General features: G+C 45.5%; 3 protein-coding genes across 3 annotated transcripts; 2 read left to right on the top strand and 1 right to left on the bottom strand.

The window, feature by feature from the left end:
* Positions 1-292: 292 nt before the first annotated feature.
* On the top strand, positions 293-7,397 carry LOC308162346 (gem-associated protein 4-like; the record flags this gene model as incomplete). Its single annotated transcript, XM_080536502.1, has 4 exons — positions 293-305; positions 2,083-3,891; positions 4,276-5,165; positions 7,392-7,397. The coding sequence occupies 4 exons, from the start codon at positions 293-295 to the stop codon at positions 7,395-7,397; spliced, it is 2,718 nt and encodes a 905-aa protein (XP_080392628.1).
* Positions 7,398-8,052: 655 nt separating this feature from the next.
* LOC308162345 (gem-associated protein 4-like) lies at positions 8,053-15,740 on the top strand (the record flags this gene model as incomplete). The annotated part of the gene is made up of 5 exons (XM_080536501.1): positions 8,053-8,065; positions 11,459-13,267; positions 13,652-14,545; positions 14,728-15,009; positions 15,442-15,740. The coding sequence occupies 5 exons, from the start codon at positions 8,053-8,055 to the stop codon at positions 15,738-15,740; spliced, it is 3,297 nt and encodes a 1,098-aa protein (XP_080392627.1).
* A 2,613-nt stretch (positions 15,741-18,353) lies between these two features.
* On the bottom strand, positions 18,354-20,188 carry LOC308163135 (HAUS augmin-like complex subunit 8). The gene is made up of 4 exons (XM_080537321.1): positions 19,897-20,188; positions 19,526-19,667; positions 19,116-19,257; positions 18,354-18,628 (listed from the first exon to the last, which is right to left on the bottom strand). Exons 1-4 carry the CDS (start codon positions 20,053-20,055, stop codon positions 18,502-18,504), a joined length of 570 nt encoding a protein of 189 aa, XP_080393447.1. The 5' UTR covers positions 20,056-20,188; the 3' UTR covers positions 18,354-18,501.
* Positions 20,189-21,112: the final 924 nt, after the last annotated feature.

The following is a 21,112-nucleotide window of genomic DNA, read 5'->3' as shown; positions in this document are numbered from 1 at the left end:
CACATACACAAACGTACACACAATATCACTTACCTTTTTGTGGATCGTTGTTTATTCCTACTCGACACAGAATGTCAAATGGACGAAGACGAAATACGCGGGAGAAATATCTCCCGGGAAAAAACGAAACTAACTTCTACTACCCACAAAAAGGGGCGGGGTCATGACGCGAGTACATAATACCCGGAAGCGTTGCTCTGACGAACCACGACACGCCGTGATGCCGTTCGAGATGTTAAAAGTTGTGAAACGAGGGTGAATGTTGGCTGACATGCTCTCCTTATCATTGAACATGACGAACCAAGGTATGAACACTTGCTGTTTTTTTTGCTTTTTACCTAAGTGAATGTTAAATGTGCACATTGTAGTTGTCATATAGCTATGTATTGCCATTTAGCAGACGCTTTTATCTAAAGCGACGTACAACAAGCACACTAAAGTAAGTGAATCGTGTATACATTAGACAGGTTGGTGAGAATATTACAGGTCAAAAATGTGGTACCTACACCGGCGAGCATTTTGGACTGCTACTATACATACATTTCTCGCACCATTAGGATACTCAAGGCCAGCATGATAGTGGCGCACTGTTTGCACGTCTCATAAGGAGAGGGATCTCTTATTTCACATCCAACAGATTGTAGCCTATATAACACGCTTTCAGTCTAATGAATAAAGATGCAGGTTGACCCAAAAAAACGGCATTGTTTCACCTCTTTTATACTTTTTTTATTGGTCTTATGTAATATTCTAATATTTTGAGATAATGGATTTTAAATGTTCATGAGCTGTAAGCCTTAATCATCAACATTAAAACAAAAAAAGGCATGAAATATTTCACTTTTTGAATTAAATTACGGAAAATAATGAACTTTTCCACGATACTCAAATATTTTTTGATGCACCTGCACATGCAACAACCCTCATACGTGTTACTGAAAAGGATGCTGAACCGATCCATTGTCAGGTCTACTCAGATGAACAGTACGTATGTACGATAGGGGTAGTGGTGGTCTAGTGGATAATGAGTTGGACTTGTGATCGGAAGGTTGTGAGTTCAAATCCCGCCTGAAACCACACCACTACTAGTGTGCCCTTGAGAAAGGCACTTAGCCCTCAGTTACTCCAGGGGGAATGTCCCTGTAATTCGTAATTGTAAATCGCTTTGGATTAAAGGCGTCTGCTAAATGGCTAAATTAATTAATTAATTAATTATGTTAGTGGGCACATTCACAGCAGGAACCTGGCTTCAGTTAGTTGGTAAAGCATGGCGCTAACAACGGTTAGATTGTGGGTTTGACCCCCACTGGGATCTTATATAACGAAAAAATGTACACTCACTGCAGTGTAAGTCGCTTTGGATAAAAGCTTCAGTTTCATAGATAGATAGATGGGACCATAGCCTATATTCTGAAAACACTCACTGCAATGTAAGTCACTTTGGATAAAAGCATATAGCCTATATTATCTTAAAATATTACCTAAATATGCCCCAACCATCACCACCACCAGTGAGAATGATCCCACCCCTCCCAGCACTACTGCTACCCCCTCTGAAGAGCACATGGCTTCAGGTGGATTGTGTTAGTGGTGGCATCTGTGGTTGTTGCTGATTGTGTGTATTGTGCGAGGAATTGCAGTGAAAACCCTCCTACAACCACCACCAGGTGGAATGATTCCACTGCTACCACCCCTCCAAGCACAAGCACTAGGCTACTTATTTCAGCCAAAGGGGTTAATACCAGCTATTAGGGCATTCATTGTTTTTTTGGTAAAATACATTATTACAAAGTTACATTTTCATTGTCTTTGGTTCAATTAGATCACCTTTATCTATAGATGTCGACATTTCTTAAAAAAAAAGAGCTAAATATGGGGTGTCCTAATTTTTTCACGACAGTAGGTAGTGACTACAGTCTTGACGGCAGTGGGAAGCTCGTTCCACCACTGGGGCACCAAGACAGTGAAAATCCATGACGGAACCTGACTAGCCTAAGCCTTTCAGATGTCACTGAAATGTACTCATTCTATCTCACCATTTATTTTAAACTGTTTATTTTCTTTTTCTGTTTGTGTTGTCAGAGTTCTGGCTGAGCTGTGAGAAGACAGCTGTTCTACAGGGAGGCTTCCTATTAGCTAACAAGCTGTGCCTGCCTGCGTCCCTCTCTGCCGTACAGAAGGAGGACTGGGTCAGGGTTGGCCGACCCATCCTCCAGGCTGTCAGAGAAATCTGTGGATTGGACCACGGCGACAGTCAGAACCACGTCCACTGGAGGAAGAAGATCATCTGTATCCTATGGACCAAGCTCCTGGGGAAGGAGAACGGAGAGGACGTGGAAGTCAGCTGGAGGGAGAACCCGTTGTTCTCTCTGCAGAGCAGCCTCCCTGACGTCAACCATGCGATGATGTTTGAGCTGGTCAAGTCGATGCCGGGCTTCTCTGAGACCTACAGCCAGCTGCTCCTGTGTCTCCCTCCAGGCAGCCTGTGTGCCGAGCTGGACAGGCTGGTGAACCACGTGAGCCGTAACAGCACAGCGGATGACGTCCGTCTTCTGTTGGCGGTGTGGTGGGAGCTGTGGAAGGGAAGGGAGGATCTGGAAGATGACTTGGATAAGGTGTTTATGAGCCAGTGTGCTCGCCCCGCAGACCCAGCGACCGAGCTCTCAACCCAGGCTGCCAAGAGGTTCAAGTCAGACCCGGACACACAACCACCACCACCACCACCACCGTCCTCCTCCTCAACCACTGATGTGTTATCCATTCTGTTATGTTCCGTGGTGGACATGCGATCTCAACTCAACGATCCCGACCTTTGTTTTTCTGCCCTCTCCCTTTGCCTCGACTCCCTATACACCACGTACCTGATCGACCAAACTGTCGACCTCCCTGCCAAGCTCAAACTCAAGAACCTCTCACGGTTCGTGTCATTCAGAGAGAGGCATGTTGGGATAGAGAGTTTTGACCTGGTCCAGGTGATCAAAGAGGCACAGAGAGACCTGAGGGCAGCTCACACCCCCTCACAGTTTAAACCATGTACACGGACACTGACCCAAACCCTGCAGACTGTGTCTGATCTTGCTAAAGCCTGGGAGGAGAGAGGGTTGCTTAGGATGACTGACATTGGTAACCCTAGTCTCTCTGCCCTTCGTCTGAAGAGCAGTCTACAAAGAGTGATCACAGCCCTGGAGGAATCATCAATGTCTCAGACAGGGGATGAGACGGAAGGAAAGACGCGGAGCCATTTACAGAACATTCTGAGACGGGTGTTAGACTCACTCTCCTTCCCCGACATAGAGAGCAGCTCTATAAACATGGGTCGTGTTGCTGTGGCCATCATTGACCAGCGCTTGGACGGGTTCCAGGATTTCACGGTGTTATTCGCCACTGAGATGAGCTGGGCCCTGAATGAGGAAGAGTGGATCAGCTGCCTGGCGAGAAACAAAAATGCCTTCCAGCAGAAGGATGTTGTCATGAAACTAGTCTCCACTCTTGTTGCGAAATGCCAGACCGACACGGACGTCGGACAGTGCCGAAAACTGAAGGACATCATCGTGGACATTTTCTCTGAGCTCCCCTTAGCTGAGAAAAACGCAGTGTTAGCCTTGACGTTAACCTCCTCCAGCAGGGGGCTCCACAGCTCTCTCCCCCATTCTGTCACAGAAGGTTTCAGCCAAGAACTCAACATGTCCTTCAACTGCCTCATCCAGGGCGGAGCGGCGCAGGGGAACCTCCGGTTGGCCGTGTCCGCTGTGGCCCGCGTCGCCTTCCAGAACCCAGAGGCCACATTACGCCGCTGCTGCCACCTGGCTGTGGCGCACCTGGGTGCCCACCGCCTCCTCTCCCAGATACTGACCCAGCTCTGGGGCCTGCGGGGCGCCATGGACAGGACAGGTGAATAAATACATATCTGAATGAATACTGTATTCTCATATGTCACGCCACTTTTGTGGCCCATCCCACTATGTCATAGCCAATTGTCATGGCAATTCCCAAACCTGGGGTCGGTGGTACCCCATGTCAGGTCCCGTGATATCGAATTGGGGTCCTGTGAGGAAAATCACACTAACCTCTGTGATTTGATAAATAGGACACAAGAGTATCTTTTAGGTGATGAGAAGAATACACTTGGACCTCATTATTATATATTGGCATAGCCCTCAATCAAGTTGTTCAGGTCACAGGAAATGATTGATGTCAATTTGGGGGTCACAAGACAAAAATATTTTGGGAACCCCTGATTTAAGCTTTACTGGTCTGGCTTCTGTTGTGTTTCAGGTGGTGGTGTGAAGACAGGGAGCTTACTGTGCTGCTGTCTACAAGAGACTATGTCGACTAAACTGTCTTCAGCCAAAGAAGAGGATCAGTTCCTACACTTCCTGGTCGCTCTGTTGGAGCCGAGCACGTCCGAGGACACAGAGAGACGGCAGAGCTTCTTAACCCCTGAAGATGCCGTGTGTGCCTTCGTCCTTCCTCATCTCTCCCCCTCTTCCTGTCCCTCCTCTTCCTCGTTCGGTACCGAGCTGAGCCTGCGTCTGCTCCGCTCCACTCTGTCTCTGGCCTCCCTGGACGTTTCTCCTCACTGGGTGATGAACTGCTCCCCTTTCCCTCTCCTCTACATCCTCTCTCAGCTTCTAAACCGGGCCTGCAGGTGCTGGGAGGAACCACCAGAGGGCACTGGTCCTAACCTGTCCATAGACACCAAGGAGCTGGTCGTCACTGTTCTGACTACATTAGGCGAGGTGGTGGGTAGAGAGGTGGCCTCCGCCCCCAACACCTGGTCCAGAGCTCTCTTCTGGCTTTACGACAAAGTCCAGCCGCTCGACTGGACTGTCCGGTTCCATCTGAAGCCCGTGTGGGGGGAGCACTTCAAGAACGAGGTGCCGTCGTCTCTGATGGACGTGTGCGAGCTGTCGGAGCAGGAGTGGTCGGGCCTGGAGCTGGCCCAGTACGGGCCGGGCACGGGGCTGCTGGCGTGGATGGAAGGCTGTGCACTCTCGGACCAGGTCCAGACCTCCTTGCTGGGCTCTCTGTCCCTGGACCAGCGCCGGCCGGACCACGTTAACATGTTCAGCAAAGGCCTCTTGGTGGCCGTGACCCAGACCCTGCCCTGGTGTACCGTGACAGAGTGGGGGAGGACACTGAGAGCCATACTCCAGCTTCTTTTTGTGATTTATTTTGAGTTGTTTTACTATGTTTTTAACTTATTATGTTTGAGGTTTTTTTACTCTGTAGCACTCTGAGATTCTTTTGAATGAAAAGTGCAATACAAATAAAATGCATTATTATTATTTATAGTTAATAACACTTTAGTTAGCTAGCTAAACTAGCAAAGTAGCCTGTTGTGTACCCAGGCTTGAGACAGGGTTTTATATTGTAGTAATATTAATGTAACTTAATTTACATTAAATTTACAGAAGATTCCTTGTTTGTAGTTGTAATGAGATCTGCCCCAATTACTGCACCCTGACAATATTTTAGTTTAGAATAAGGTTGGTAATTTAATGTCAAACTAGATGTATTCCTCTATTTCAGAGACCCACATCATCAGCAGTAAGTGTAAGTCTAATGATGGATCCAACTTCAGGTGAATGCAGCAGCAACCTGCCAAGAAAGCGGCATGGACAGCATCATCCACTGCTCTGATGATGGACAGCATCATCCACTGCTCTGATCATGGACAGCATCATCCACTGCTCTGATCATGGACAGCATCATCCACTGCTCTGATGATGGACAGCATCATCCACTGCTCTGATCATGGACAGCATCATCCACTGCTCTGTCATGGACAGCATCATCCACTGCTCTGATCATGGACAGCATCATCCACTGCTCTGATCATGGACAGCATCATCCACTGCTCTGTCATGGACAGCATCATCCACTGCTCTGATCATGGACAGCATCACCCACTGCTCTGATCATGGACAGCATCACCCACTGCTCTGATCATGGACAGCATCATCCACTGCTCTGATGATGGACAGCATCATCCACTGCTCTGATGATGACTCCAACTCAAACCTGGTGTCACCCCAAAACCTGGACTTATGGAGAACTTTGTTGAGGGCGGCAGAAATCAGAAAACATCTCCCAATTTTGGACCACACCTACCACCGGACTCCATACACCTACAGCTTTCACTGCCTTGTGGGCTAAATAAATGTAACTGTTCATCTGCCTCCGCCTCAGTCTCCTGCATTCGGGTCCACTCCCGTACAGAACGTAGGCTAACACACATTTTAAATGACAGCAGTCCATACTTTAAGAGGGGATAAGGTATTAAACTACTAACAACAAGGTCCAACAAGGTCTATCACATCAAATAATAATCTAGGGATGTATAGTAATTAATTACTGTCTTTATCCAATCTGTGGTCCAAATGTTCTTTAAAGATATGCAAATTAACTCATATTTTAAGTAGATAATACATCATTTGCATATTTAAACAGAACATTTCTGAAAACTTGTAATACAAAAAAATATTGTCTCAATGTAAGTAATCAACTGGGGAAGTTTCATGGTGATATCTATTAGGTAAAATGTTTTACCCATCAAAAAGTCCCCGGCCATATTCTGCTCCCCTTCGCGTCAGTCGCGCATAGCTCGGGCTGTGCTTGTGATAGAGACATGAGCCAGGTTAGCTTTATGCGCCTGGGTCTCCTGAACAAGTAGAGACCAACCCCGAGTCGATCAGAGCTTCCTACGCTGAGCTATGGTAACTTTCCCGCACCTACCGCACAATACCTCCGGAAAACCGCAAAAATTAGGCATTCGTCGGTAGGGGGTAGGTGCGGTAAAGTTACCATAGCTCATCGTAGGAATCATTGATCGACTCGGGGTTGGTCTCTACGTGTTTAGGAGACTCAGGCTCATAAAGAACATGAAAGGGCTCATGTCTCTATCACAATCACAGCACAGCTAGGCGCGAATCATGCGAAGGGGAGCAGGATATGGCAGGGGACTTTTCTAGGCAAAACTCCGGTTTTGAAAAAAGCACTCCGTACCTTTACGAGGTGATAACTACTAATAAGCTGCCAATCCAAAAGGTCTATCATATCAAAACATAATCTAGGGATGTATAGGAATAAGAAAATCACATCTAGGATTTGCCCAGAATTTGGTAGTGAAAAATGGTTTGGCCCAAGGACTATATCCTTAGTTCTCTCTCTCTCCTGTTTGAGCTGTGGCATGGCTCTGGTGGGTAGAGATCTTTTACCTGCTGTCTAGCATAAACACGGACGACTAAGGTTATAAATGAAACTCAGCTTTACTCGATATCAATTCAACAACCTCATACAACAGTCGGTACTAGCATAACTCTAACTCGCATGGCTCATTACGTCATGACGTCCCTATGACTAGCATACACCACATTTCTCTTTCCCAGCAATAAGGTGACTTCTAAACATTACCCCATTTTTCCCGTCCCTTTTACTTAAGCATATAACCCAAACATTTCACATTCTAAGATGAAACTCAAATAAATTATCTGACGTCATTTAACCCAAACATTTCTCTTGCACATAAACTGATAACACTCCTTACACCAGCGGTTCTCAAACCTCTCCTCGGGGCCCCCAATCCTTCCACATATTTGATCTGTTCCACCACAAGCACACCTGATTCAACTAATCAAGTACAAATCATGATTGACTTGGTCATTTTCTGTTTTTAGTGTTTTTTTAAACACTTAATTATTTGACATTTAAACATCCAATATCAAATACAGCAAATGGAGTTACTGATGTAACGTACACACATACACAAACGTACACACAATATCACTTACCTTTTTGTGGATCGTTGTTTATTCCTACTCGACACAGAATGTCAAATGGACGAAGACGAAATACGCGGGAGAAATATCTCCCGGGAAAAAACGAAACTAACTTCTACTACCCACAAAAAGGGGCGGGGTCATGACGCGAGTACATAATACCCGGAAGCGTTGCTCTGACGAACCACGACACGCCGTGATGCCGTTCGAGATGTTAAAAGTTGTGAAACGAGGGTGAATGTTGGCTGACATGCTCTCCTTATCATTGAACATGACGAACCAAGGTATGAACACTTGCTGTTTTTTTTGCTTTTTACCTAAGTGAATGTTAAATGTGCACATTGTAGTTGTCATATAGCTATGTATTGCCATTTAGCAGACGCTTTTATCTAAAGCGACGTACAACAAGCACACTAAAGTAAGTGAATCGTGTATACATTAGACAGGTTGGTGAGAATATTACAGGTCAAAAATGTGGTACCTACACCGGCGAGCATTTTGGACTGCTACTATACATACATTTCTCGCACCATTAGGATACTCAAGGCCAGCATGATAGTGGCGCACTGTTTGCACGTCTCATAAGGAGAGGGATCTCTTATTTCACATCCAACAGATTGTAGCCTATATAACACGCTTTCAGTCTAATGAATAAAGATGCAGGTTGACCCAAAAAAACGGCATTGTTTCACCTCTTTTATACTTTTTTTATTGGTCTTATGTAATATTCTAATATTTTGAGATAATGGATTTTAAATGTTCATGAGCTGTAAGCCTTAATCATCAACATTAAAACAAAAAAAGGCATGAAATATTTCACTTTTTGAATTAAATTACGGAAAATAATGAACTTTTCCACGATACTCAAATATTTTTTGATGCACCTGCACATGCAACAACCCTCATACGTGTTACTGAAAAGGATGCTGAACCGATCCATTGTCAGGTCTACTCAGATGAACAGTACGTATGTACGATAGGGGTAGTGGCAGTGTGCGAATTAAATCACGGTGTGCGGGGGAGCCCTGGGATTAAAGCAAAAAAAAAAAAAAAGGCCAAATCGGGGCCGGTGGCTTTCCGTGCGCAAAGCGCGTGTGCGATTTTCCGTTCTACGTTCTAATGCTTTGACTTTTCTTTCGAAAAATGTGAACACATTTCCGCGTTGTCGAAAATCAATGACACATCGCTAGTCAACTAACACGGCTTGTTTTGTGAGCCTGCTAACAATGTAAAGTAGTGTTCTAGTTAACTAGGTAACAGTCCAATCCATTTCACTGCAGTATTTTGGCTTGACTAGCGAGTTTGTGTTGTGATTCTCAACAAAGTAGTTTCACCCTTTTCCATAGTTTTGAATAATAAATGTGTGGACTGACGATGTATCGCAGCCTAACTTATTCTAAGAATGATTTAACATAGTTTTATTCTGATAATGATTCCCCCCTCCTCCCAGACTTACAAGGTCACATTATTATTAGATTGGTTGTTTGGTGCCGGGTGAAGTTAGCTAAACATTTAACCTGCTAGCTAGCAAGAGAAACATCATGTCACTCTCCAAAGGTTTAAAGAGGAAAGTTGACGGTGAAAACAGGGCATTTAAAGAGGAATGGACAGCGAACTATGCGTTCATCCTACCTGGTTTCATCAATGCAAAGCCGTTGTGAGAGACTCACATTTTCCGTGCTCACAATGAATGTTCCCTTCCACCTATACATGCGAGTCGTCCTTTTCGTCAATGAATGTGATAAAGACGGACTAGAGGAATCGATTGGTGCGTAAAAACCTTGAGAACTGCCGTTTAAAGTGACGTCCATAATAATAATAAATAATAATAATACATTAGACTTATAGCGCTTTTCTAGACACTCAAAGACGTCCATATCACCAGATAGCCAACAAATAGTGACCGATGGGAGATGCCAGTTTTCTCATTAAGTGAGATTTAATAGCCTAATATTATTTTTTATTTTTTTAATGAATGGCTCATTGTAATTATTATCCATAGTAATGTAGCGTGTTTGCTCTGTCATTAAATGTTTTTCAGGAGCATATAGGCTAAGCGGATTCAGCTTTTTCTTTTTTTTGCGCCGATTTAGTTGTCAATGTTTTTCATAAAAGTAAACTGCATTTGCTTTGTTACTGTTCACATGTGTGGTGCAGTCACATTCACATAGCCTATAAGTAAACATTAAGTTTGAATGATTTACTGAGCTGGCGTTACTTTTTTCAAACCACACACCGCATTTCGGCTATTTCAGCACCACGCATTGTCCACCTACTTCTCACTATGAGGCGTTCAGCGTCAGTGCACCCCGCTCTGTTACTGTCGCATAGTAGTAGCCAATAAAGGCCTATATGTAGGCTATATAGGCTATTATACATCATTTACTGTATATACCTAATACCAACATCAAAATAGATTGTATGCCTCTACAAATCATATTACACCAGGTCAAATCCGTCACAACTTGGAATAAATCCATCGCAATTTGGAATATTTTAGAGCTCCCCCAAAATTTCACAAACCATGTTTCCAGGGGAGCTCATGTCACCACTAGGGGAGCTATAGCTCCCCGAGCTCCCCCTTATTTCGCACCCTGGGTAGTGGTGGTCTAGTGGATAATGAGTTGGACTTGTGATCGGAAGGTTGTGAGTTCAAATCCCGCCTGAAACCACACCACTACTAGTGTGCCCTTGAGAAAGGCACTTAGCCCTCAGTTACTCCAGGGGGAATGTCCCTGTAATTCGTAATTGTAAATCGCTTTGGATTAAAGGCGTCTGCTAAATGGCTAAATTAATTAATTAATTAATTATGTTAGTGGGCACATTCACAGCAGGAACCTGGCTTCAGTTAGTTGGTAAAGCATGGCGCTAACAACGGTTAGATTGTGGGTTTGACCCCCACTGGGATCTTATATAACGAAAAAATGTACACTCACTGCAGTGTAAGTCGCTTTGGATAAAAGCTTCAGTTTCATAGATAGATAGATGGGACCATAGCCTATATTCTGAAAACACTCACTGCAATGTAAGTCACTTTGGATAAAAGCATATAGCCTATATTATCTTAAAATATTACCTAAATATGCCCCAACCATCACCACCACCAGTGAGAATGATCCCACCCCTCCCAGCACTACTGCTACCCCCTCTGAAGAGCACATGGCTTCAGGTGGATTGTGTTAGTGGTGGCATCTGTGGTTGTTGCTGATTGTGTGTATTGTGCGAGGAATTGCAGTGAAAACCCTCCTACAACCACCACCAGGTGGAATGATTCCACTGCTACCACCCCTCCAAGCACAAGCACTAGGCTACTTATTTCAGCCAAAGGGGTTAATACCAGCTATTAGGGCATTCATTGTTTTTTTGGTAAAATACATTATTACAAAGTTACATTTTCATTGTCTTTGGTTCAATTAGATCACCTTTATCTATAGATGTCGACATTTCTTAAAAAAAAAGAGCTAAATATGGGGTGTCCTAATTTTTTCACGACAGTAGGTAGTGACTACAGTCTTGACGGCAGTGGGAAGCTCGTTCCACCACTGGGGCACCAAGACAGTGAAAATCCATGACGGAACCTGACTAGCCTAAGCCTTTCAGATGTCACTGAAATGTACTCATTCTATCTCACCATTTATTTTAAACTGTTTATTTTCTTTTTCTGTTTGTGTTGTCAGAGTTCTGGCTGAGCTGTGAGAAGACAGCTGTTCTACAGGGAGGCTTCCTATTAGCTAACAAGCTGTGCCTGCCTGCGTCCCTCTCTGCCGTACAGAAGGAGGACTGGGTCAGGGTTGGCCGACCCATCCTCCAGGCTGTCAGAGAAATCTGTGGATTGGACCACGGCGACAGTCAGAACCACGTCCACTGGAGGAAGAAGATCATCTGTATCCTATGGACCAAGCTCCTGGGGAAGGAGAACGGAGAGGACGTGGAAGTCAGCTGGAGGGAGAACCCGTTGTTCTCTCTGCAGAGCAGCCTCCCTGACGTCAACCATGCGATGATGTTTGAGCTGGTCAAGTCGATGCCGGGCTTCTCTGAGACCTACAGCCAGCTGCTCCTGTGTCTCCCTCCAGGCAGCCTGTGTGCCGAGCTGGACAGGCTGGTGAACCACGTGAGCCGTAACAGCACAGCGGATGACGTCCGTCTTCTGTTGGCGGTGTGGTGGGAGCTGTGGAAGGGAAGGGAGGATCTGGAAGATGACTTGGATAAGGTGTTTATGAGCCAGTGTGCTCGCCCCGCAGACCCAGCGACCGAGCTCTCAACCCAGGCTGCCAAGAGGTTCAAGTCAGACCCGGACACACAACCACCACCACCACCACCACCGTCCTCCTCCTCAACCACTGATGTGTTATCCATTCTGTTATGTTCCGTGGTGGACATGCGATCTCAACTCAACGATCCCGACCTTTGTTTTTCTGCCCTCTCCCTTTGCCTCGACTCCCTATACACCACGTACCTGATCGACCAAACTGTCGACCTCCCTGCCAAGCTCAAACTCAAGAACCTCTCACGGTTCGTGTCATTCAGAGAGAGGCATGTTGGGATAGAGAGTTTTGACCTGGTCCAGGTGATCAAAGAGGCACAGAGAGACCTGAGGGCAGCTCACACCCCCTCACAGTTTAAACCATGTACACGGACACTGACCCAAACCCTGCAGACTGTGTCTGATCTTGCTAAAGCCTGGGAGGAGAGAGGGTTGCTTAGGATGACTGACATTGGTAACCCTAGTCTCTCTGCCCTTCGTCTGAAGAGCAGTCTACAAAGAGTGATCACAGCCCTGGAGGAATCATCAATGTCTCAGACAGGGGATGAGACGGAAGGAAAGACGCGGAGCCATTTACAGAACATTCTGAGACGGGTGTTAGACTCACTCTCCTTCCCCGACATAGAGAGCAGCTCTATAAACATGGGTCGTGTTGCTGTGGCCATCATTGACCAGCGCTTGGACGGGTTCCAGGATTTCACGGTGTTATTCGCCACTGAGATGAGCTGGGCCCTGAATGAGGAAGAGTGGATCAGCTGCCTGGCGAGAAACAAAAATGCCTTCCAGCAGAAGGATGTTGTCATGAAACTAGTCTCCACTCTTGTTGCGAAATGCCAGACCGACACGGACGTCGGACAGTGCCGAAAACTGAAGGACATCATCGTGGACATTTTCTCTGAGCTCCCCTTAGCTGAGAAAAACGCAGTGTTAGCCTTGACGTTAACCTCCTCCAGCAGGGGGCTCCACAGCTCTCTCCCCCATTCTGTCACAGAAGGTTTCAGCCAAGAACTCAACATGTCCTTCAACTGCCTCATCCAGGGCGGAGCGGCGCAGGGGAACCTCCGGTTGGCCGTGTCCGCTGTGGCCCGCGTCGCCTTCCAGAACCCAGAGGCCACATTACGCCGCTGCTGCCACCTGGCTGTGGCGCACCTGGGTGCCCACCGCCTCCTCTCCCAGATACTGACCCAGCTCTGGGGCCTGCGGGGCGCCATGGACAGGACAGGTGAATAAATACATATCTGAATGAATACTGTATTCTCATATGTCACGCCACTTTTGTGGCCCATCCCACTATGTCATAGCCAATTGTCATGGCAATTCCCAAACCTGGGGTCGGTGGTACCCCATGTCAGGTCCCGTGATATCGAATTGGGGTCCTGTGAGGAAAATCACACTAACCTCTGTGATTTGATAAATAGGACACAAGAGTATCTTTTAGGTGATGAGAAGAATACACTTGGACCTCATTATTATATATTGGCATAGCCCTCAATCAAGTTGTTCAGGTCACAGGAAATGATTGATGTCAATTTGGGGGTCACAAGACAAAAATATTTTGGGAACCCCTGATTTAAGCTTTACTGGTCTGGCTTCTGTTGTGTTTCAGGTGGTGGTGTGAAGACAGGGAGCTTACTGTGCTGCTGTCTACAAGAGACTATGTCGACTAAACTGTCTTCAGCCAAAGAAGAGGATCAGTTCCTACACTTCCTGGTCGCTCTGTTGGAGCCGAGCACGTCCGAGGACACAGAGAGACGGCAGAGCTTCTTAACCCCTGAAGATGCCGTGTGTGCCTTCGTCCTTCCTCATCTCTCCCCCTCTTCCTGTCCCTCCTCTTCCTCGTTCGGTACCGAGCTGAGCCTGCGTCTGCTCCGCTCCACTCTGTCTCTGGCCTCCCTGGACGTTTCTCCTCACTGGGTGATGAACTGCTCCCCTTTCCCTCTCCTCTACATCCTCTCTCAGCTTCTAAACCGGGCCTGCAGGTGCTGGGAGGAACCACCAGAGGGCACTGGTCCTAACCTGTCCATAGACACCAAGGAGCTGGTCGTCACTGTTCTGACTACATTAGGCGAGGTGGTGGGTAGAGAGGTGGCCTCCGCCCCCAACACCTGGTCCAGAGCTCTCTTCTGGCTTTACGACAAAGTCCAGCCGCTCGACTGGACTGTCCGGTTCCATCTGAAGCCCGTGTGGGGGGAGCACTTCAAGAACGAGGTGCCGTCGTCTCTGATGGACGTGTGCGAGCTGTCGGAGCAGGAGTGGTCGGGCCTGGAGCTGGCCCAGTACGGGCCGGGCACGGGGCTGCTGGCGTGGATGGAAGGCTGTGCACTCTCGGACCAGGTCCAGACCTCCTTGCTGGGCTCTCTGTCCCTGGACCAGCGCCGGCCGGACCACGTTAACATGTTCAGCAAAGGCCTCTTGGTGGCCGTGACCCAGACCCTGCCCTGGTGTACCGTGACAGAGTGGGGGAGGACACTGAGAGCCATACTCCAGCTTCTTCAGTCAGGTAAGACTACATTGGTGATGCATGAAACCTCAGCATGTACGCTGGCGTCCTTGTTTGCTCCACGGTCATTTAGTGTTAGTGGACCTGTCAACAGAACCTTCATCAACCGCCGACCGCAACGTTGGCTTTGATTCAAAGTTGTGTACGGTGTGCTAACCTAACCAGGCGTTGTGTTTTTGCAGGTAAACTACATGTCCCATACACCCTAGAGTATGTGGAGTTCCTGCCCCTGCTGGACCTGAGAGGGTTCTCCTGCGAGTTGCGTCTGTCAGTCCTGCTGCTGCGGGTCCTCCAACTGCTCTGTGGGTCCAGCTGTTCTGATTGGCTCCCTGCCCCGGGCTGGGCCCATGTGGGTCGGCTGTATGCCACTGCTATGAGGGAGTCGGTTGAGTCCCTGAGGAGCAAGCTGCCCCTCTCTTCGAAAACGTCCAACCCAGCCTTCACCTCACCTAAAGCCTCCAAGACCTCTACCACCTCCACCACCTCACCTAAAGACCCCAACACCTCTACCACCTTATCTAAAGACCCCAGGACTGAGCAGGGTGTCTCCCCAAAGACATCCACCTCATTGCTAGGTATGACCATTACAATGATCCTTTCATCTATTGTTGTTGTTGTTGTTGTTGTTTTTTGTGAAGGCTCCTCCTTCACATTTGCTGAATTTAATTCTCAATTGTAAATCAAATGTATATGTAAAAACAAATACAACAAAAAAAGGTACTTGAGTCGTCCGATGAGACGTATTGGGCACCCCGGCCCTACAGACACCAAGGCCTCTAACACGTCCTGTCTTTACACTACAGACACCATGGCCTCTAACACGTCCTGTCTCTCCTCTACAGACCCCAAGGCCTCTAACACGTCCTGTCTTTACCCTACAGACCCCAAGGCGGCAGAGGAGCGCCCAGCGGCGTCGGCCAGCCAGGAGGTTCTGTTTGTGCTGAGCCAGCTCTTCTGCCACGTCCAGCACGCCCAGGTGATGCTGCCAGGCGGGCAGAGCGAGGCCCTGTTCCTGTGTGCCCTGGAGATCCTGACTCACTACGAGGCCGTGCTCACCGCCCACCCTGCCAGCAGCTCTAGTCTGGAGGAGGAGAACGCACGCCACTTCTTCAGAACCATCACCGACAACCTGGGGAGCGCCGAGATGAAGGGGGTCCTGCATCAGAAGATCGCCCAGCTCATGTCGGGAAAGTGATTGACTTATTTTGTCAGACAGTAAATTATTTTTTTTTTATTTTTTTTTACGTTGGGTCGATTCATGTTCACTGTTTAGACAGTATTGTATGTAATTTTTCATTCTGACATAAATAAATATATATGAAAAGCTACAATGATATATGATTTTCAGACAGTGCTGTATGTGTTTTTCTTTTTGTTTTACCGTCTTATAAAATATGGAATAAAGATAGTCGTGAAAAAATTAGGACACCCTATTAAATATTTAGTTATTTTTAAAGAAATATGGACAAGTTGTACTTTATTATCATTTATTTAACCAAAAATTAACATTGCCAAAAGATGCCAAATAGCCTACTACTGAGGAAAAATACGTACACATAGTATGGAGGACCAAGTCTTTATTAACAATAAATATATAGATAAATGAACAGTAATATGGAAATAAAAAAGAATATAAAGAAATGTATTTTATTCCCTCATTCACACATTTCAGTATATATTATTTTCTGAGAGACACGACTGCGTTGCTTTCACCACGTCACGCACGGTATCAACCAATGAAAATGCGTAGGAGCGTGGACAACATGCAAGATACATTTACATACATTTTTGACATTTAGCAGACGCCTTATTCCAAAGCGACTTACAATCAATACATTTGAATACTAAGCATGTGAATCAGCAATCCACCATTCGTTGCAGGAAGAGTAATCTAGCTCGGGCCCGGGGCGCGAATTTGCGAAACCTAGGATGGTATGGGGAAGGCAGGGCAATACCGCTACCTGATTGGTTGGCGAAAAACATGTTTATTGACTGGGCAACACAGTGTAAATACAGAGTTCAAGTTTAAACAACTCCTAAAGTTCTGAAATGTATTTGTGGGTATACAATGTGACAAATTGAATGTTAACAAGCTGGTTATTATCAGAATAAACAGCCTGGTCTCACACATCACACATAGAGATTACAGGGACAGTCTAACCCTAACCTTAACCCTAACCCTAACCTTAACCCTAACCCTAACCTTAACCCTAACCCTAACCCTAACTTAACCCTAACTTTTAAACTTGAACTCTAAACTTTAAACTAAACTTTAACTTTAAACTTTAAGTTTAACTTTTCCTAACCCTAACCCTAACCCTAACCTTAACCCTAACTTAACCCTAACTTTTAAACTTGAACTCTAAACTTTAAACTAAACTTAAACTTTAAACTAAACTTAAACTTTAACTTTAAACTTTAAGTTTAACTTTAAACTTGAACTCTGTATTTCAGTTGTCGCATTCCTTGTGTCAAGCCACTCTTGAACAAGAGACAGCGTCAGAAGCGTCTCGCCTGGGCTGAAGACAAAAAGGACTGGACTGCTGCTGAGTGGTCCAAAGTTATGTTCTCTGATGAAAGTACATTTTGCATTTCCTTTGGAAATCAAGGTCCCAGAGTCTGGAGGAAGAGAGGAGAGGCACAGAATCCACGTTGCTTGAAATCCAGTGTAAAGTTTCCACCGTCAGTGATGGTTTGGGGTGCCATGTCATCTGCTGGTGTTGGTCCACTGTGTTTTCTGAGGTCCAGGGTCAACGCAGCTGTCTACCAGGACGTTTTAGAGCACTTCAATGCTTCCTGCTGCTGACCAACTTTATGGAGATGCAGATTTCATTTTCCAACAGGACTTGGCACCTGCACACAGTGCCAAAGATACCAGTACCTGGTTTAAGGACCATGGTATCCCTGTTCTTAATTGGCCAGCAAACTCGCCTGACATTAGCCCCATAGAAAATCTATGGGGTATTGTGAAGAGGAAGATGCGATGCGCCAGACCCAACAATGCAGAAGAGCTGAAGGCCACTATCAGAGCAACCTGGGCTCTCATAACACCTGAGCAGTGCCACAGACTGATGGACTCCATGCCACGCCGCATTGCTGCAGTAATTCAGGCATAAGGAGCCCCAACTAAGTATTGAGTGCTGTACATGCTTATACTTTCCATGTTCATACTTTTCAGTTGGCCAGCATTTTAAAAAAAAACTTGTTTTGTATTGGTCTTAAGTAATATTCTAATTTTCTGAGATACTGAATTTGGGGTTTTCATTAGTTGTCAGTAATAATCATCAAAATTAAAAGCAATAAACACTTGAAATATATCAGTCTGTGTGGAATGAATGTATAAATTCAAAAAGTTTCACTTTTTGAATGGAATTACTGAAATAAATCAACTTTTTGATGATATTCTAATTATATGACCAGCACCTGTATATCTTCTCTCTGCCTGCATCAACTTCTGTATGTATTCCCCCCCCTAGAGGGAGGTGTTGCTACAACCTGTAGCCTAAAGGAGGCCTTCATTTAAAATAAAATAAAATAAAATAAATAAAAATCAGCCATGTTTGGAGAGGAAGTAACAAATGTGAAAGAGTTTAAAACATTATGATAAATTAATAGATTATTATTCAACATTATGATGAATTCCATACAATGGATTGATTATGTTTTAAACAATAACAGGGTAGTCACTTCTGAGTAAAAAGCATTTGCAAACAAATAATACAGGTTGTTGAAACCGAAGTCAATTAGGATTTATTTTATTTACAAAACAAGTTTTCTTTATAGAGACATCATCATAACAATGCGCATATCATAAAAATAACTCCCAGCCCGGTCGCTGGACCCAAGTGACAAACAGTTAAGAAATTAGAGAGAGCCGCACGCTATTTTAATTTACAAAAAAAGTAATATATTCATTAATTCATAGCCATTCTATACAAGGTTCTTCACAAGGTTCTTCAATGTTCAGGACAGTAGAGTGCCTGTGCTCTGGTCAGGCCAAGCTGCTCCTCCTCCAGAGCCTGCTGGATGTGGACCGTCTGGCGGCTGACCAGGGAGGACAGCTCCAGCAGTGCTGAGAACTCCCTGAGGGGGAAGGACACCCTACGGTCAGAGGAGCTACCAGCACCAAAGTCACATCACAACAAGTCATTCATTTCATATCCTCCTCGTTTCTTTCACATTGCCTGTCCATAGTGTCAATTTACTTAGATTCCATTCACAAATGAATCGTCAAGCGCTGGTTTCCTAGACTGTCTAGTCCTAGATTAAAACACAATGAAGATTAATTCTTTCTGTTGAAAGTATCAGTCAGAACTAGGCTTAGTCTGCAACATTTGCAAAGTAGAGACTAAAAGGCTAAACACATACCCTTCATTTGAATGCCAAAAAAATCATCAAGTTAAAGTACAAGATTCACTAACCAGGACTCAATTGTTTGTTACCAGTCACATCAACAGACTAACTTAAGCAGTGACAAAACTAATGTATGCATGTCTATCTGTGACGAAAAAAGTTTCCAAAAAGAGAAATAAAGCATTCATTCATTTCTACTGATACTCTGTGGTCATACCCTGAGAGCTGCTCACTGATGTCCTGGGCAGCAGTCTTCACCCCCCTCAGGCACTCAGCAGACGTGGCGTTGCCATGCAGAGCTCCCAGGGTGCACTGCTGTAACACTTCCTCACTCTCCTTCAGGCTCGCCTCCGCTTTACCTGAGAGGGCGAGAAGAACCGTGGGTTTCATCACAGGCATGGTCACCAGGAATGACCACAAACACTGTAGACAATCGCCTTTTTACGTGTAGAAAACTTGACCCTCTTCAGGATTCCATTTCACTCTTGTCTTTTTCACTGTTTTTTGTTTTGGTTTTTTTCTTTAGCAAATGCTCTGAACTCTGTATGCTGTATTGACTGAAGGGAATACAGTTAAACCAACCCAGAAATCTGCTGCATTGACTGAAGGAAATAAACTTAAACCAACCCAGGAATTCTCTTCTGTCCCCCTCAATGTGGAGGTTCTTGACAGGCAGCTCATGGCGGGTGGTGTCCACTGCTGTGCCAAAGGATTTGTATTCTTCTGTGAAGCGCTGGGCAGCTGCAGCCACAGGAGTTAATGCTGCGATCTGAGGACAATAGAGCACACACATATTCCTCATCAAAGCCTGGAGCTGATGACAGACTTGGATGTTTCAATAAACCTTTTCAATGCCACTTTAAAAATCACAAATCATTCATTTAGTATCAGTTGAAGATACAACAAAAAAATGTACAACACAACACAAGTTGTTGACATTAAGTCAAATCAAAATGCCATGGGAGAGAAATCAAACGGCTCAGAAACAGGCCTCTGACCTGCAAATCCAGCAAGTCGTTCATCTGCTTGCGCTTTTCCAGAAGAAGATACTGGCGCTTCTTCTCATGGACCTGCTTGCGTAGCTTCTCTTCTTTCTCCATCATTGCTAGGATACGCCCCTCCGCTTCTGCCTTCAACTTCTCTGTGTTACTCTCCATCTGATTTCAAACACCAGTCCATCATGATAAGAGTCCTGAAGGTAATAACATCTACTGCGATAATAATAATATATTGTAGTGCCGAGAGACGGGAGTCGGAGGCGGCTTATCAAATGTCACAGCTAGACGTTTATTAACAGACATGAACCAGTTGTTACCACACACTTAAAACAGGAACTAAAACCGAGTACCACCCACTTAACCCTCCGTACGGAACAATACTCCCAACTATTAGTTCCGGGGGTGAATTATGTTAACCCACCACAATATGCCATTTAGCTGTGAGTGCATACATTTCAGTATATATGGGATTCCCAGTGGGAATCAAAGCCCCAAGCTAAGCGTTGTTAGTGCCATGCTCTACCAACTGAGCCACAGTGGACCGTCATGTTAAACTGAAGTTAAAACACAACGAGATTGCTAAGCTAACACCTGGAGGAAGTCCCTCCTGTGTCTCAGAAGACAGACAGAGAGAGAGACGTGCAGCCACCCAGGATCGAGCCCCGCGTGGAGTCATTGTCCATCATTTCTTGTCAATTTCAATAAAGACAGACACACACAGACACACACAGACAACGACAGGTCATTCTAGAGGAAGAGAGAAATGGGATAATAGGATTCTATTCTCTGACAGCCAATGTCCGCGATTCCACACTGGCCAGTAGATGTCGAGATTTTTTTTTTTTATATGTTTGTATGACTGGCTCGTTAGCTCAGTGTGTAAGTCTGCCGCAAGGTAGACTTTGTAGTCCTGGGTTCGAATCCCAGGCGGGCAGGTCAATTTGCACTTTTCAATGTGAAGGACAAACAGGAAGGGAAAAAAAAAAAAGGCATGCGCAGCGGCAAATAATTCCTGGGCTCAGTCCAGAGAGAGAGAGAGAGGAATTTTCCCTTTTGAAAATATATTTTTGAAAAATCCCGCCTCAAAATATTTTTTTTTTTTTTTTTTTCTTCTTCTTCTTCTGTGTCAGTGCGTCTACCGGCCCGAGTCTCTATGGGGGAATGCAATGACCGTTTTGGACACCAAACACACCAAAGAACATCTACTCTTCGAGGC

The sequence above is a fragment of the Nansenia antarctica genome (genome assembly GCF_963989245.1).
Source record: "Nansenia antarctica genome assembly, chromosome: 7".
NCBI classification, from domain to species: Eukaryota; Metazoa; Chordata; class Actinopteri; order Argentiniformes; family Microstomatidae; genus Nansenia; species Nansenia antarctica.
This window is presented reverse-complemented; position numbering and strand designations above follow the sequence as displayed.

Bases quoted from the DNA above. Each gene is read 5' to 3' on its own strand.
- LOC308163135 (XM_080537321.1), bottom strand. From the start codon at position 20,055: ATGGAGAGTAACACAGAGAAGTTGAAGGCAGAAGCGGAGGGGCGTATC. The intron at 19,258-19,525 runs GTTGGTTTAAGT...TCGCCCTCTCAG, and splicing joins GGACAGAAGAGAATTCCTGG to GTAAAGCGGAGGCGAGCCTG. The intron at 18,629-19,115 runs GTATGACCACAG...CTTCCCCCTCAG, and splicing joins ATCAGTGAGCAGCTCTCAGG to GGAGTTCTCAGCACTGCTGG.